The sequence below is a fragment of the Thunnus thynnus genome, chromosome 5, assembly GCF_963924715.1.
Source record: "Thunnus thynnus chromosome 5, fThuThy2.1, whole genome shotgun sequence".
Classification (NCBI taxonomy): Eukaryota; Metazoa; Chordata; class Actinopteri; order Scombriformes; family Scombridae; genus Thunnus; species Thunnus thynnus.
The window spans coordinates 30,257,127-30,274,586 of record NC_089521.1 but is presented as its reverse complement, the minus strand read 5'-3'; the positions used below and the strand labels follow the sequence as shown (position 1 = coordinate 30,274,586).

General features: G+C 41.1%; 1 protein-coding gene and 1 long non-coding RNA gene across 2 annotated transcripts in view; one reads left to right on the top strand and one right to left on the bottom strand.

Annotated features, from left to right (window-relative positions):
- Window positions 1–204: 204 nt before the first annotated feature.
- Window positions 205–5,794, bottom strand: LOC137183518 (uncharacterized). The gene is made up of 2 exons (XR_010928481.1): window positions 5,705–5,794; window positions 205–466 (listed from the first exon to the last, which is right to left on the bottom strand). It is a non-coding gene; the product is annotated as an uncharacterized lncRNA (long non-coding RNA).
- Window positions 5,795–17,460, top strand: part of cttnbp2 (cortactin binding protein 2) — a 100,453-nt gene continuing 88,787 nt past the window's right edge. Inside the window, exons 1-2 of the mRNA XM_067590649.1 lie at window positions 5,795–6,071; window positions 14,092–14,199. Coding sequence (XP_067446750.1) covers window positions 5,943–6,071; window positions 14,092–14,199 — 237 coding nt within the window. The 5' untranslated portion in view covers window positions 5,795–5,942. The remainder of the gene's footprint in view (window positions 6,072–14,091; window positions 14,200–17,460) is intronic.

The window sequence follows — 17,460 nt, the reverse complement described above, 5'->3', positions numbered from 1 at the left end:
AGGCACTCAGCCCCAAGCCCATTGGTTCCTACTGTGGACGTAAATCTGTAAAGAATAGTTCATAAATATACAGTTTAATTTTTTAAAAAGGCTATGTAATTTCCAAAACACCTAGGCACTGCGGTTTTTAGCATCATAACTCAAACAGGAGTAAATAGTGCATTTGTCAGGGACTATTTCAGTGGTGGATTAATACACATTCGGTTCATTAGTGAATTCAGTTTATTAACCTTTCAGAGATTTATAGCAATTGTCAGACAGATAAAACTACAACAAAAGGACATTACAGTTAAAGACAGATATCAAACAGCATAGTGCACCGGTTTTAAGGATCTCTGAGCATCTGTGTAGTCTGCAAAGGCGGTATCCTGTAGCCTCGTCACCATAGAGATGATGTGATGCATCACTGAGGATTGCCTGCCCTTTTCTCACCACATGGTGATGAAGGGACATGTCATCAAGAGCTCTATGGCACAGAGGAATAAGGTATTTGAAGACATATCATTGTTAGTTTTTTGTCTTGTTATTTGTAAATAAGAACAAAATAGATTATCGCCAAACTTATCCTTTAAGCAAGATATTAATAATAGTAAAAAAAAAAAAAAGTATCTAATTTTCTATATGAAAGAAACATTTCCTTTTATCTGTGTTTATGAGCAACATGTCATGATTGTCACAGTTGGCACAGTTGGTTGTCAATCAAGTGTCATCTCAGCCTCCTGGAGAACAGATCAGGGGTGAGGATCTTTTCAGCCTCGCCTTACATACTGTACATACATATTCTGACAAGCAAATGGGTATTTTTACAGTTCTGTGTTCATGACTTAAAACAAAACTTTAAAACTTCACAAGCATATAAGCGATTACCGAGTTACACATCTTTACAAATACATGTTTCAGGGAAGAAAAAACAGGGACTTTGAATACAGCTAACAGCCTCAGCAGACTCTTTTATCTGATGGCCAGAATGTAGGAAAGTAACACAGGTAAGATCTTGACATTACTCCATTATGTTTCAAGTCTATGTGCAAGGTTTAGCGTGCCATCGAACAATAGACTGCTGGTATGCCTGCGTGTGTTTCTGGGCCAACTGCTAATTTATGTTTCATGCTCTGTGTAGGATTGACGTCAGTGGCTGCCAAGAACTGCAAGCATCAACAACACACACAACAACAACACTGATGTAACCTTGACAAATGTAATCTTCTGTATGTTTTTCAGTATTCAGATGTGAATGATAAACAATGCCCTTTCATTGCATGCTTCCCAGGTGTGGGTATCAACATATTAACACATTTCTGACCTGCTTTAAGTAGCTCTGCCTCTTCGACACAATTTTTCTGGTGTTTCCTTTGACATAGTGAGTAGAAATACATTTCCACACATGGCTGCACAGAAGTCAAGGAGGAAATCAATCTGAGACTCATGGTTTGGAAACTGGTCAGCTGAAACCTAACTTAATAGGTTAAAACATACAAATCTGGTGATATCAGTAATATCCTTTAAACAAAGATTCAACTCATTGCCCATTCAGCACTCTTTAAATCACTTTAATCAATATTTATTAATAACAATATATGAAATGTCAGTGTTTAATGTCAGAGGCGTTGCTCATACTCTGCAGCTCCCCTCGGCTTCATGGAGCTTTATAGTGAGTTTCAGCTCATTGTTTAGCTGTCCGGCTGAACCTTTACCGTTTTGGTTCACTCTCAGCGCTCTCATAGCGTCGTTTTCACTGTTCACTACCTGCTCAGCACCAAATGGTAAACAGACACAGTTAGCGGTAGACTAGCTGGTGAACATAGTGGAGCATTTAGCAGCTAAAGAGACAGATATTTCCCTCAGGAGTTGGTAGAGAGCAAAAACAGAGCTAAAAGAGAGTGAATATTGGACTTACCAGGTGGACTGAAACACAACTCCAAATGAATGATAATGTTGCTCCGTAACTGTTGGATGTGGAAATAAGCAACATATCAACTTAAAAGATGATGATATGTCCGTGTTGTGTTCACTACTTGTCTCTGCTTCCCCCTAAGTGGCCAAAAAGTCAGTTAACGCAGATTTAATTACAGTTTTTGTTTGCTGGAGACGTCTCCACCAAAAAGACCACAACATAAAAAAAGCTCAAAAACTTGAAATGTCTTGAAACACATAAAACGCTCACTATTCACCTAAACCACCCCTCGACAACTTCTGTGCTCCAGTACAAGTGTACATGGAATTGTAGAACCTGAAAAAGTGTTGTCAGTGATCATAATCCATATATTTCCTCCAAATAGGGTTGCAACAATCAGAGGATGAATTCATGGGGAGATATTTGAGGCATGTCTACCATTGGGTGTAATAAGGACATTCATTTCATGTTTTGATATCAGTCTCTCAGTGTTGAGGAGCAAATGGTTTCTTTTTAGAGCTGCAATTTTGCAACATTACAACAGCAGAATAAAACAGAATACTTTTTCTCAGCTTTCACTTCTCCTATGCTATTACTATACCCGCACAGAGAATCTCTTTTTCTGGGAATCCCTCAGGAGAGTTTGTTCACCAAAACTTTTGGAAATTCACTGAATGAGAGGATATTAGAGGGAGAACTTTTTGTTATAAGCTCACTGCCAACTTCAACCGAGGGAAAGGAGGAAGGGGGTCGTCGTTTCCAAGCCAGCGCCACATCTCCGGAGTCCCCCATAATCGCTGGCTAATGGCGAGCTTCCTTTCATAGGGTGGAAGGATTATCTCCACATGACAGCTCCATCTCCGCTGATCTGCCTCAGATTTAGACACGAGTTTGGGATTTGACACATGACATGATGGTAAGAAAAAAAAAAGATCTCTGTGGGAAAGCACTGAGGGATGAATAGTTTTCATTTATGAATGTCATGAGGTGAGTTCCTGTAAAGATTTCACAATCACAGAGTCATTAATGGGCTGTTTACACTCAAAACAGATATATTTCAGTGCACCTCGGTTTCTAATTTTCTATTTTTCCCGTTGCTACTACAATAGAGCTGCTGTTTGGTGGAAACCTTGCACGTCAGAGAAATAAGAAACAGCTTTGTTCTTATCTTAACTGTAGATTTCTAAGGCTGTCCATAAGGGTTTGAAACATTTTCCTGAGCATAAAGGTTGGGAAAGTTGCTGTTTTTTCAACCTACAGAGAAGCATGTAATTAATTTTTAGCTCAAACATGAAACAACTGTTACAGTATGTTTTCCTAAAAAGTGACACCAGTTAACCATGTATTGCCTCTCACGTGTGGGGAAAATGAAACACCTCTGAAGTCGTCACACAGCTACGCTCTCATTGCAACCAGGGAATGTCGATCGTGCAACATTTGACCTAAATAGAGACTTAATAACCTCATTCTGGATGACCAGACTGGATCAGCGTCCGCTAATCCTAAATGCCACATCTGGGAGCTGAGAGGGCCCCTATCCTCTCTCTGCTTTTCTAGGATAAACAGATCCAGAGCTGAGAGATTTGAACTCTGAGCATCGACTCGTGTAAGATTAACATTTGGCTTTTGGTTCGAGTTCTTTGCTTTTTGGTTTCATTTCTAGGCCGTCAAGCAAAATGGTCGGCGATGTGAGTGGATATTACCAAGAAATGTTGGATTGATGGTGGCATTATTAGATTAATCTGCTTATTTAAATTCATTTTATGCTCAAATGTAGTGGGGGGCTGACAGAAGGTGCCTCATTTTTTTCATTTGAAAGACCCTAAAAATATATTACATTACATTCATTTGGCACATGTTTTTGTTCAAACTAAATGACCCTACGTGTATTCAAATGTAATAAGTAAAAGAGCAAAAATGAAAGCACTTTTCCTCCCCTGGCAGGTGAAACTGTTCAACCTGATCACTTCCACAGTCACAGCAGAATCACCCAAACACATAATTGCGTTAGCTTACTCAAACAGAAACACTATACACTACTGTATTATACTATACAATACTACACTACACAACACTACATTGTCCATGCTACACTACACTATATACAATAATACAATACCACACTACATGACACTACACTGTACAATACTACACTACACAGTACTATACTTGACTATATTACAGTACATTATACAATACTACTGTTCAATACTATACAATACTGCACTACACACTATATTTGTGTGATTGCTGAAAGCACACTATTGTTATCCAAAGCTTTATTGTTCTTTTTCTTCTGTATGTTTTTCGCTGGCTAACTACCTCGCATACTTTAATTTACAGAATCTATTCATATATCAATACGTTCAGCTCTTTAAGGACATTTATGCTATTAGTTTTTATTTTTTTACAACTTTCTTACTTTTAAAGATTTTAAGCTTTATGCAACATTTTTTTTTACAATGTAAGTAAATGTGAGAAAATGACACACATACAGACTTACACATGTATACATACTGTACATCATACATACATACATACTGTACATCATACATACATACATACATACATACATGCATACATACATACATACATACATACATACATACTGTACATCATACATACATACATACATACATGCATACATACATACATACATACATACATACATACTGTACATCATACTTACATACATACTGTACATCATACATACATACATACATACATGCATACATACATACATACATACATACATACATACATACATACATACATACATACATACATACATACATACTGTACATCATACATACATACATACATACATACATACATACATACAAACATACTGTACATCATACATACATACATACATACATACATACATACATACATACTGTACATCATACATACATACATACATACATACATACATACATACTGTACATCATACTTACATACATACATATATACATACATGACAAATTAAAGGAAAAACTGGTACAGGCCTGAATGCTTGACCCCTTGAGGGGATCTGGTGGCTCTGTTATGCTTCGGGGGGAATTTTGCTGGCATGGTTTGGGTCCACCTGTCCCCTTAGAGGGAAGGGTCAGGTATGATGAAACATTTCTATCCTGATGGGAGCGGTCTCTCTTCCAGGATGACAATGCCCCAATTCACAGGGCACGTGCATTTTCTAGTTCGTGTTACACTTTACAATATAATGCTTAAGTGACTTTTTAAATACATATCTCTTAAATGTAATGTACCATGGTAACCAAATTCTGCAAAGTTGTACAGATGTGGATGCTGAACAAGTGTGTTGTATTTGTAGCAATGTTTATGTAGCAATGTTATTTCAGCTGTCAGCATTCACACGCATTTTCCGCAGGAAATGCATTTCTGGTATACTATACTATACTATACTATACTATACTGTAATTTACTATACTGTAATTTACTATACTGTAATTTACTATACTATACTAGGCCATGCTACACTACACTATACTATACTATCCATGATTTCATCCAGTATTTTTAGACTCAACATATTTATATTTGACCACTTTTAGACACACACAAACACACACAAACACACAAACACACACACACACACACACACACACACACACACACACACACACACACACAGAAGTGGAGAAGGCTTTAAAAGAGAAAGATCTTCATGTCGGGAAATCTAATGTACATAGAATATAACTGAGCTGTTAATCACCCGGCACACCCTCTGGCTCATTTTTCATACAGAGGCCAACAAATGCTGTTGTCAATCAGTCCGACGAGACGCACCTCCTTTCCAGTTGGGAGCGCACCGGGGCTTCGCATCTGGATTTTACGCGTCGGTCGGTCCACGCCTACAAGACTGCCCGCCTCCCCCGCTGCAACCCGCACACTCGGCTGTGGGCTTTTCACGGCGGAGACCTGTCGTCCTCTCCCCCTTTACAGCTTTTCCAGTTTGTCAGATCTCGGCTCTCTTTCCTTCAATGGCCGTCCGTGGCGTGATTTGCATTCAGCAGCGCAATAGTTAATGAGTGCCGGATGCGCCCTCACTCCAGCAGACCGCTACAGTACGAAGATGGCGTCGGAGGGAGCCAGCGGAGAGCAGCCTCCTCCGGTACAAACACTGGCAACCGCCGTGCTGGGAAGTGTCGACACGGTAAGACATGAGGCTATAGGAAGATATGAAAGCTACACGGGTGTTTTTATCGGTGTGGCATTGAAGTAGTCACAGTGTAAAGGGGGCGGAATGCAGTGCGCATCTATTTCTCACAGGCTCGTGAAGCAACAGCGGTGGCCAGCGGGATCCTCGCGACAATGTCTGGAGAAAAACAAGGGGTTCGTGTCGGTTTGGGGTGATAAATCACCCAGAAAGGTTCTAACAGGCTCTCAAATAGGCGGAAAACACGTTTTCTTTTTAATTTCAGACATGATAGTGAATTCTTTTGTTCGCCCCTTGGCTGCTTTAAACATTCATCCCGCAGTTGAAATGTTATCCTGCGCCTGATCGAAGAGAAACCGTCGCTTGCTATACAGGTTGATATATATAACAGTAAATGAGTTAATACGCAGAGACTTAGAGCAACCTGTTTGGCTGGCTGCATGAGAGTTAAATCCTAAAATAGAAGATCTATCAAGGCCGGTGACAGATGTGTTCCCTGCCAAGGGTGAAAAATATTTCAGTCCACCTTTTTAAAATTTGTTTGCAAATGATTTTCTGTTATGACTCAGAGGTTCTTGAGGTTGGTCTGTGGAGCTGATTGTGGCATGAAAATGGTTCTTTTCTGAAGTGGCCCTGCACCAGTCAGTCCAGTATGAATCCTCACAGGCTCCCACAGCTCACCTTACAAAGCTGTGAGTCTTTCCACGGGTTATTCTGACTGTCAGACAAGACCAGCAAGTCAAGTCAGAGTGTTTTTTTTTTTTTAAGAAGTATGTGATTGTTGTCCCTAACCTTTGTTGAGCTTCACCTGTTTACACACACCTAGTTGTGATTTCTCTCGCTTGCCCTTTCGCAGGTTGAAGCATATGTGGCAGGGCAGCGGCTCTCCACCCCTCTGTGCAAATTGATCAATCTGTTGGCCCTGGCTGGAGGGAGGTCATGAAGCCTTTTGCTTCCCTTTCGCTGGCTCCATGATGCAACCCGTCAGATTGCTGTTATCGACCTGACACCTAATGCAGAATGGGCAGTGATGCCTTTGCTGCTTAACTACGAACAGGCTTAGTTTTTGTCCTTGTCCTGTTATAATGAACTTAACCTTTGATTAATGCGGCTCCACATCCCATTAAATCACAAAAGCACGTCTTCAGATGTGAGATTGAAGAGGTAGGCCGGTGGAAATGTTGCCGGAATAGAAAGCAGCCACAGTCCCTGAGGTGGGTGGGTGGGTGGTAGTGTGGGTGTTGAGGTGGGGGTGGGTTTGAGTGGTGAAGAGATGGTGGGAGAAGAGCTGCGGGGGTGGATGGAGGGCAGAGGCAGCATGGTGGAGGGGAGGGGGGGGGCGGGTGGAGGCCTGGTTCACCAGACACCTTTCTAAATTGGTCTTAATTTCAGTGACTCAGCTGGCATAGCTGGGAGTACTGGGAGCGCGCTCAGAACTGCCTCGAGGCTACTTTACATTTAGCGTCGAGGCGAACAGGTGCTCCAGAGACATGGGAGCTGGGCAGCCTCCTCAGCTCTGTCTCACCCATCTCTCTGCCAGCACACTCCTCCTTCTCCATGCTCCAGCCAACGAAAAGGGGCTTCCGCCTCCAAGCCGCCCCCCCCCCCTCTCTCCCCCCACCACCATCATGCCTGCTGTGGTTAAATAAAGCACTTTGCTCTTTGCTTACCCCTGTCAGACTCTCTGTTGTTGGCCAGAGGTGGGGGAAGCTTCTTGTTTGTGAGGACTCTGGAGGACCGGCCCACATGGTCCAGAGAGGGGTCAGAGGTCAATGAGAGGCACTCTGTCAGTCACCTCCCACTCATTTACCATAATAAATGTTAGTGTGGCAGACAATGTGTCTACAACTTGTTCTGAAGTTAAAGGAAAGCAACTTGGGTTTTATTTTTACCAAGTGATGAGATCTGATAATGCGGCAACATTACTAAAAGAGTCCAACAAGACAAGACAAGCAGTCAAGGTGTAAGAAAAAAACCCTTCAGTTCACTTCAGATCTTTATTGTCCCACCAGAGGAAATTCTTTTTGCAGCAAGGGAACATAAAAACATATACACAATAAAAACAAACGAAGATAAGACGTCATTAAAAGTGTTGGTTCTATACACGCAATTCAGACAACAAGGATGTATGTTAAAAGCAAAGAAAACAGTAACAAGGAGCATAAAGATAAAAATGATTTTCTAAACCATTTATTTGGAGGTGAAACTTAAAGTGAGCACCTGCTAAATGTTTATTTTTAATCTCTGCACAGAAAAACTTTACGCGCACAACTATGGCAACTACAGTAGGTCAAAGTTGAAGCAGAAAGTTGATCTGCAAAATAAAATAAAAGATGGTGCGATTGGATAGCAATTTTCATGTCTGCCGTCTTTTCACCTCCAAATAAGTTTGGTAAAACAGGTCTCATATGACCACTTGAGTTCTTTGTCCTGTTAGACTCAATTAGAAATTCAGTTGATAAGTAAAAATGTTACCTTAACAGACAGGAATGATACCAAAACTACAAAATAAAGCCTAGATTGTAGAAAAAACTTAGTTTTCCTCAAAATGTGACCGATTCAACCCCATCTTCAAACCTATCATCTATTGTGTAATGGAGGCCTTTGAACGGTCACCAGTTGTTATGTGGGATATGCTGCCATATTGGAAGAGTGCCATTAACATGAGTGGCTGTAATGTCATGGCTTCTTCCTCCTGACAACAACATTTCTGTGCTGTGATACTGGGGTTCAAATTACCTTGTAAACAAGTTGGTTAAAGGGCTAGTTCACCCAAATACCTCTAGTGGTATCTAACCATGCAGATATTTTGGGCTTTTCCAGGTTTTGAGATGTTTATCTCTGAGATTTCTGTCTCTAACCCAATACAACGGAGCTAAATGTGATTTTGTTAATCAGGTATTGCCCATGCTGTGGCTGATCCACATTAACCTCTTTTACTCCCTGAGGACGCCGGCGTCCGCGGGTGACATTACTGTCTTTCAGAGGCTGTAGTGGGCTCAGTTTTAAAGCTACTTATATCATGTGAAACTATCCAACCTACGGCATCCATTGGTACCATCCATGTCATGCTAGCTTGTCGGGAAGGGGGCTAAATAATGCAGCAATATTAGGCTAAATTTTGGCAAGGGAAAAACTGGCATGGCCATTTTCAAAGGGGTCCATCGACCTCTAACCTCAAGATATCTGAATGAAAATTGGTTCTATGGTTACCCACAAGTCTTCCCTTTACAGACATGCCCACTTTATGCTAATCCCATGCAGTTTTGGGCAAAAACCACACAGTTTTTTGCATGCAGTATAAACATGTTATTTTCGCCTATTCTAAAAATGGTGTATTTGAATATTTCTGCATACTGGGGACCCTAAACAGTCTTGGAATTGCATAAAGTTGGTATGACTGGAAAGCTGAGACTCTTGTGGATTCAGTGAGACCAATTGTATTCATGTATGATGATGTTAGTCTCCATAGTAGCCATTTCATTGTAGAGAGACCACTTTTTGAAATTTGACCTCGCTGTATAAAATGACCTATTGTGACCTCTAGGATAATCACAGCCTCACGAAACTTAAAAACCACAAACTAGAGACCTCAGCATTAAGAGGATGTTTGGCTTTCCTAGGTTTATTGACAATAAGGGAGTTTCTGAGCAATTTCCAGAACAGAAGTGCTCGCTGTGTAATCGCTGAAAATGCAATTCTTACAGAAATCTCCAAATGTCAAAAGTTTTTGATAACAAATCACAGCATGAATTTTTCTTTGGTGATCCTCAGGGTCTCTGTGTTTTAATGTGGTTTTTTGGAGGGATTTTTGACCATCTTTCTATCAATTCTCGAGTGGTCAAAAATGGTTGCATTTGCACCAAATGCTATCAACCCAAAAATTGCTGCAACAACTTATGAAACATAATTGAGCATGGCAATGGCCATCATATACTTCCATCATAATGTTCTAAGCCCTTATACACTCTAAACTTTCAAAATTTGAATAGGTGCCTAACCAAAACACAATGTTCATTACAGATTTATTACTAGAAAAACTTGACTCACAGTGCTGAACTGCATCTTAAATTAATCTTCAGGCCCCCAGCTTTCAGATGATGTATATCACTTCTATGTGACATATACTGTTGAACTGCTATCTCTTCCTAAGCATCCCATGTTCCCCCCAAAATGGATCTATGATGGGGGGGTTGGGAGTGAAAGAAGTTCAATACAGTTTCATCATCAATGTTTCATTCAGTCACAGTGGACTCAATTTGTAGTGCCACAGCAATCTCTGGCCTAATGTTACCTTACATTAAAATGATTTCAATTACATAGTGAGGTGTGCATATTTTAAATTTTGGGAAAAGAGAGCGCTGGTATCTGATTGGTTTTCTGTCTCGACAGACACCCTGAGTTTAGGTATCTGAGAAAAAGTTGTCACCTGTCACTTACCTTTAGGGGTATGTGAGTAGATAGTTTTTGTTTTATTTGTCCAGGTTTTGAGACTTCCACCTACACCACAGTACAGCGGAGGTGAACAGAATTTTGTTTGTGGAGCTTACTTGAAAAATATCATGTTCAAAAATTCACAGCAGTGTGTCTATCCAGAAACGGTGTCCTGTCCACAGACCTTGCAGTAAACTGTGTTTGAATTTTTTCAGTCGAAAAACTGGTGATAGTGTGAGACAGATATCTCAAAACCTGGACAATAAAATCTATCTGTGTAGCTAGATTCTATGAGATTCTGTTAAATGAAAATGCATTTTTTATGGTCATTTTAAGCTCATCTGACCTTTCAGTTCATATTGATTTCCTCATCTTGGTGGCATTTTCGTCGTAACCATTGGTAACCCCCTCAAAGGCGTCTATTTACAGGCTGTCATATCACACAGTTTTGTGCTTCAAGTAACAGGACACAAGATTGTGAGAAACTTACAGGCCTAAACAGGCTTTTGCCAGCAGAACACAGTGGAGGAACTTGCACAGAGTAAGCGGTTCCTCTCCCTTGTGGCTCAGAGTAAAATGACACAGGCCTTATTAAGTGGACCGGGGCTAACAGTGAGCCTCTGAATGCCAGCCAGGCTGCTCGTGCCCTTGGCGCACAGCACATGGCTCATGGAACAAATTAGTGTTCGCTTCCCTCACCTGCTCACTGTGCAGAAATGCCAGAGAGAAGGAGCCCTCTGCCCTCCACCCTCACTTCACAACCACCCGAGGCCCCGTGACAGGACAGCATGGCTCAGGGTTGCCGTCCATCAAGGCTCCCTGAGTCGTCCAATTCTCTGAGCGATGAAAATGCTGCCGGGAAAAAAGGGGGCTCAGGGATCGATTGGAAGGCTCGATGCGAATGAATCAATCCCTTGGAATCTCTTTGGCTTTTATTTCCAAGCTTGCCGTGATCACATCAGTATAAAAACGTGGTTTGACTAAACTGAAACATGTGATTGATGCAACACTTTCCAGCTCCTTGTTCTGAATATAAAAAAAGGTCCATAAGAGTGAGCAGGCACCAGACCTAAAAACTGATTTCTTGATAAAACGTGATGTTTCAGCACCTGTCTCGAGAAAGCTTTTCTGGCTAAAACATCACATTTTAAGTGAAAGCACTGGCCTGTTCATTCATTTAGATTTATTACCTCTGTTCCAGTTGTTTGAGCATGAACTTTTCCCCCTTATGGTGAAATAAACAATGTCACAGGAGCGTGTAAAGGACACAGAGAAGGCAGCAGCTTGTTGAAAGCTCAGACTGGCCTGTTCGGAGTCATATTTTGTGCTTGTTGGTCGAGAGAGACCTCTGGAGACGTGTGTAGATCCTTGATGAAATGGAATAATCTTGGCTGAGGTTGAGATGTAGTTTTGTAAATCAGGCCCAAATGGCTGGTTGACAACTAGACGTCACCAGAATGAGTAGGTAGCAATCAGCCTGATGTGCTTCAGTGCCTAAGAAGCTCTTCACTTCCTCCATTTGCCTCTTTGGTTATAAAGGTTTTATTGAACAAATAGCCTGATGTAAAGCTTCCAGATATTGGGAATGCAGCTGTGCCTCCAGAAGGCTTTCTCAGCAGATGGCTGCAGTAAGTCGCCAACACAGTAATTGGAAATTCTTCTGTCACTGAGATCCAGTGTTATCTTTTGGCCTCTCTATGTGAAGTTACTTCATTTCTGTAGTTGTCCAGCCAAGAATGTCACTAATTTTTCTCACTGAGGTTTTGCTTTGAATGAGTACAATGCCATTCAAGGGCCCTTAACACAACAATTTGACACTGTGCTGTTGTAATGTTTAGGGATGTGATCTGGAAAACACAGGGAAATTGCTGTCTCCCTCTTCTTCTCCTTTTGTCTCCTTCTCTTAAGACATTTTAGATAATTATTTGATTATCCCCCCCAAAATTATGTATTGATGAAAAATCCTCTTGATTTGTTGTTGAATTTTACATCTTAACTCTAGAAAGGCCATGCTTCTGTCACAAAAGTAAATTCACTTGACAGAATGGCCTCTTCCTGAGTATTACATTATCATAATATATATCAGGGCTGCAACTAACAAATATTTTCATTATTGATTCCCTTCGCCATTTCCATTGCCCAAGGTGACATCTTCAAAATGCATTATTTGTCTGAATAAGAGTCCCAAACCCAAATCTTCAATTTACAAAGATATAAAACAGAAAAGCAGCTAATTCTCACATTGAGAAGCTGGAACCAGAGATTGTTTGGTATGTTTTCTTGAAAAATGACTTAAATTATCCATCAGTTATCATTAATCAACAAATCATTTAATCTCTACTGTATATATAGTATATTATTTATTATTATGACTACTGATGAATTAACATGCAAAAAGCATGTTGATGCTATAGCTTATCCTGATTGAGTGAATTCTCACTGAAAACCTACTTTTGGGGCGTTAAAACTGTAATAATGCAACCTTTTTATTCTCTGATCTTAAGTTTCTATATAAAAGCTTTACACAACCCTGCCAGGGGAAGCTAGTTTAAAAAATACATAAGTGTTAAATGGAACAAGCCCTTGTAATGGAATGGGTCTACCCAGAAATAAATGATTTAAATAGAATTAAATAAAGTTTGGAAGTAGTGCGCCAGGTAATACTGAAAAACAAATGTTGTTTTTAAATGAGCAAAATCCTGAAAGGAAATGGTTATATTTCTTAAGTTCACACCTCTTTTGGATTTGAGCAAACCCTCCAAATAAACAGTAATTTCTGGTTTTAATGAACACTAACTGTTTGTGTATCACAGACGAAGTCATTCACAGTCAGGAATAATAAGAAAGTTTGAGATGACATTGACTTGACCTAAAACAAGTCCTGCCTTCTTCCTATGAACCCACTAGACCGAGGCAACACATGGCCGTTTTTGCTTTTTAAAAGTGGACCAGAAAAAGCTTTTAATTGACATGAGGGGAAGCATGAAGTGGTCTGGTCACTCCCAATTATAGTCATCTCCACCCGTAAGCCCTGCGGTCACCACTGACCATGTTGGTGTTTAATGACCTAGCTAGATGTAATTAGAACTTAATAGCTTTGAGGCAGAACGAGACATCTAGCCTAATTTGAGGGCTGCACTTAATGAGACCAGTTGGACACTGGGAGTTAGTGGTGCCTTTGTCATGTAAGCAACTTTTTTTAAAATTCTGGTGGAGTTCACATGAAGTTGGCGCCATCTTAGATGAGTGTCATACAATATAATTTTTTTGGTTTTGATCTTTTTACCAGTTGCAGCTGCATAATACAGCATAACCTTTTCCACCATCGGTAACATTGTAGGTAGGTAGGAGTCCAAAGTCCGAATGATTTGTGTAATGCTGAAAGCTGTACATGTTACTTGGGATTTGGCTCAAAAAAACATTGTTGATGATAATTCAAGGAACTGTGAGCATATGTACATATACATGCTAACGCTAGCATGATTGTGAAAACAACTCGGTGGGTATTGAAGAAGTATTAAGGTTTAATATTTGTGTTTGTGTTGATTGCATGATTGTGACATGTTTTTGTCCTGTGTTACAGAAATGTGAGTTCAACATGGATAACCTGAGCAAGCCAGAGCTGCTCACCTTGCTGAGTATCATGGAGGGAGAGCTGGAGGCCCGAGACCTGGTCATAGAGGCCCTGAGGGTGAGTCCAGACGACACGCTCTGTACTTCTTAGCTAAAACACTGCTGTTGTCGGGTTAAATTGAACACAGTCTATTCAGAGCAGATTGCCTTTGTGCGCAGTCTTGAGATGAGACGATTAGCTGTAATTATGACCCAGAATTGAGTTTGTGTCACTTGGTTTAATGACCAATAAATGTGATGAATTCTTCCAAATGAATGCGATATCACAAAATCTGAATTGGTGGCGTTATCCCAGAAATATGCAGAACACTTGTGTGACCGCGATGACAGACTCTGTCCCACTGTTTCTTTCTTTCCTTTGTAATTACCCACAGATAAGCAGCCTCTCTATTTGCCTTCGTTGAAAGGGAACTGGCTGAGCGACTGGTTAGCACTTTGTTTTCTTGTTTTCCTGAAAGGCCAGTTTGCTCAAATCCGTGTGTCCACCCAGCACCATCCACTCAACTAGCAGCGATTAAACAGATGATTGAAGTTGCTGGTTCTGGCTCCTGTTGTTCCTCAGTAACCATTGATAACCAATTAGGTGGATGCTGCTTGAGTTAAGGGTGTAATCGATTTTATTTGCCAGTGGAAATCTGAACCTGGAAAACAAGGGACATCTCATAAATTATTTATTTAGTGAACTTTGAGGATGCCAAGTTAGTCTTTTCAGTTAGCCACTTCAGTAGGTAGCCTACCTGCCCACGGTGAGAAATGAACTTTTTAAAATGTTAACACCTACCAGCTACTGACAGATAAATGTTCAGTTTCACCACCATTCAATAGTAAATCATTATTTTGTCTCTGAAAGCTACCAGCCACTTTCATATTTTACCACCATTTGGCTGGTGGTTGGTGCTAATTTCTCACCCTGCTCTGTTTTAAAATATAATTGGATGGTAAAATGGTCATTTGGGGGAATTCCCAGCCACACTATCCAGTGCACACACACAAAAAAGATATACAAGTTCACTCTTTGTTGCCTTTTCAGATTACACCTTGATTTTTGTTTCTAAATGTTTTGACAATTTGGATCTGTTTCAGAGATTTGAAGGCAATTTGCAGCACATTTTGTGTCCTACACCAAAACCACTAGATGTTTTCAATCAGCAATCTTGCAGCAAACTTGTAAAATCAATAAAAATAATTGAAGCAGTGGTCACACATCTCCACAGCTGGTGGACAAGCAAACCAGAACATGTGGTGTTTGAACCAAACTATAAAACCTGTAATGAGTGTTGAGCTAAGCAGCTTACTGTCAGCAGTTGGTCTACCTGCTATTATACTGTAGTCTTCTCTCTGCAGTATGTTCTGCACTTCATTTGAATGGTATGAAATAAGGGATAAGGTTGAGAGGTTGTGAGGTTCAGTGTTTCCAAGGCCTGAACATTTACTGTCCTTGGTGATTGAAGTGAAGTTGATATATGTGTGTGTGTGTGTGTTTTATACAGCCCGTGTAATAGCTGTACGATGAAGGCAGGGATGAGTTTAAATGGATGACATTGATCTGTGGTTACTGAATACTGATGTTGCGCAGATGATGACTCTGTGTGATGTCCCAGCAGCTGAGGAGACAACCTGTCTCGCCCTGACATTGCAGGTCACCTCGTTCTCCGCTGGGGCAGGAATACCGAGTTATTTCTGAACAAACCCTTGCATGTCCCTCTTTGGCTTTGCAGCTTTGTATTTAGGTCAGAATCTGCGCCTCAGTTTGTCCACGCCCTACTTTAAGGCTTTTTTTAATAGGCTCTTAATGTGCAACTCATTCACTACACTTTAAGCTTCAAGGCTTGTAGGTGATGCTCTGAAACAATACATAGAGCTTCAATGCTTTGCTCTGTTGCTTTGCTCCGAACACTATGCACATGTTGCGGGGATCGAACCAGTGACCTTTTGGCTGTGCTGCAGCTTTTCATAGCCGTCCCTGTTGCTATTGTGTTTTTTCACTGTTGGCCAGCTGTTCGGCTGACAGACATTTTGTTCAGTTTCTGTGATATTGAGCCTATTGTATGGCTTTACGGTCACTGACCTTGCTGATATTGAACAGTGCTCAATGACTCCTTACCTCGCTCGACACCGCAGCATCGGCTTCAGACAGTAATTTGAATCTTTTTACTTTCCTTCTCACTTGTTTGCATCACCTCCCTCTTCATTTTTCATTCCGGTCCATATCTCGTGCATCGTCTTACATTTCTACGGTCTCCTTTTCTTTGAATTTAGGACAGTCTTTGCCCCAGTGTCACCTTTTCTCTATCCCTTTGTGTTTCTGTTATTGGCTGTTTCCACCGCCACTTCACCCATATTTTCTGCTGGCATTAAGAGTCCCTGCAGGCCCCCTCTCCCCTGTGGGTGGATATCGTATCCAGGTTTCAATGAAATAAGCCTCCTCTCTGCTGCCCTGACGGCTCTCACAAAACACAATGAGCCTGTTTGTTCTGTCGCAGATAAGCCTCATCCGAGAGACAGACAGAGGCAGACAGAGGGAGAGACAGAGAGGAACAGAGATTGAAGAAGCGGGGAAAGAAAAAAAAAAAATCAGTGGAAGGAGTTAAGAAAGATGTGTCTACAATGAGAGGCCCAGATCGTCAGTTTGGATCTGAGTGAAGGTGATAGAGGATGGATGAGATGCAAAAGCGAGGGTGAAAAATTGAGGCCTGATATCGTCTCTGACAAAGCAGGACAGTGTGACAGAGAGGATTAAGCCAACTGCCCCCATCCACTCGCTTTCCAGTTCTCTCTCGAACCCCCCTAAATAGCTAGAAGAAAAGCATCATCTGGCAACCAGCTGAAGGGCTATCAATGTCACCGCACAGTGATGTCCCTTTTTTAAAATCATACCACAAATCAAGCTAACCAGCCTCATTAGTCAGCATTTCCAAAGCACCTTACACTGGCACAGTTACACAAAGGTACACGCAGAACTGAGCACTCTGTCCTTGCAGTTTTAGTTCAAGTCCTTTTAGCTCTGTAGGACCAACAATTCCCCCGCCGGACCACTTAACTGCCCCAACCCCAAAAGCTTGGACCAAATTTCCATTGCTTGGCACATCTACAACGATTGTTTGTGGCGTTTGGGTGTTATTAAGAAGCTTTGGTCCTGCAGATTAATTAGCGTGTGGCTAAAGCTGGCTGAGCTGCCGTATCAGGTTTCATCCTGGAGAAAAGAAAGGAGGCCGTAAGCAGATTAGCCAAACAACAGCGATATCACATGATTACCGTGGTTGACGGCTACACAAGTCACCCATTCTTTTGCGCCAAGAGCTTTTCAAAGGGCATTTGG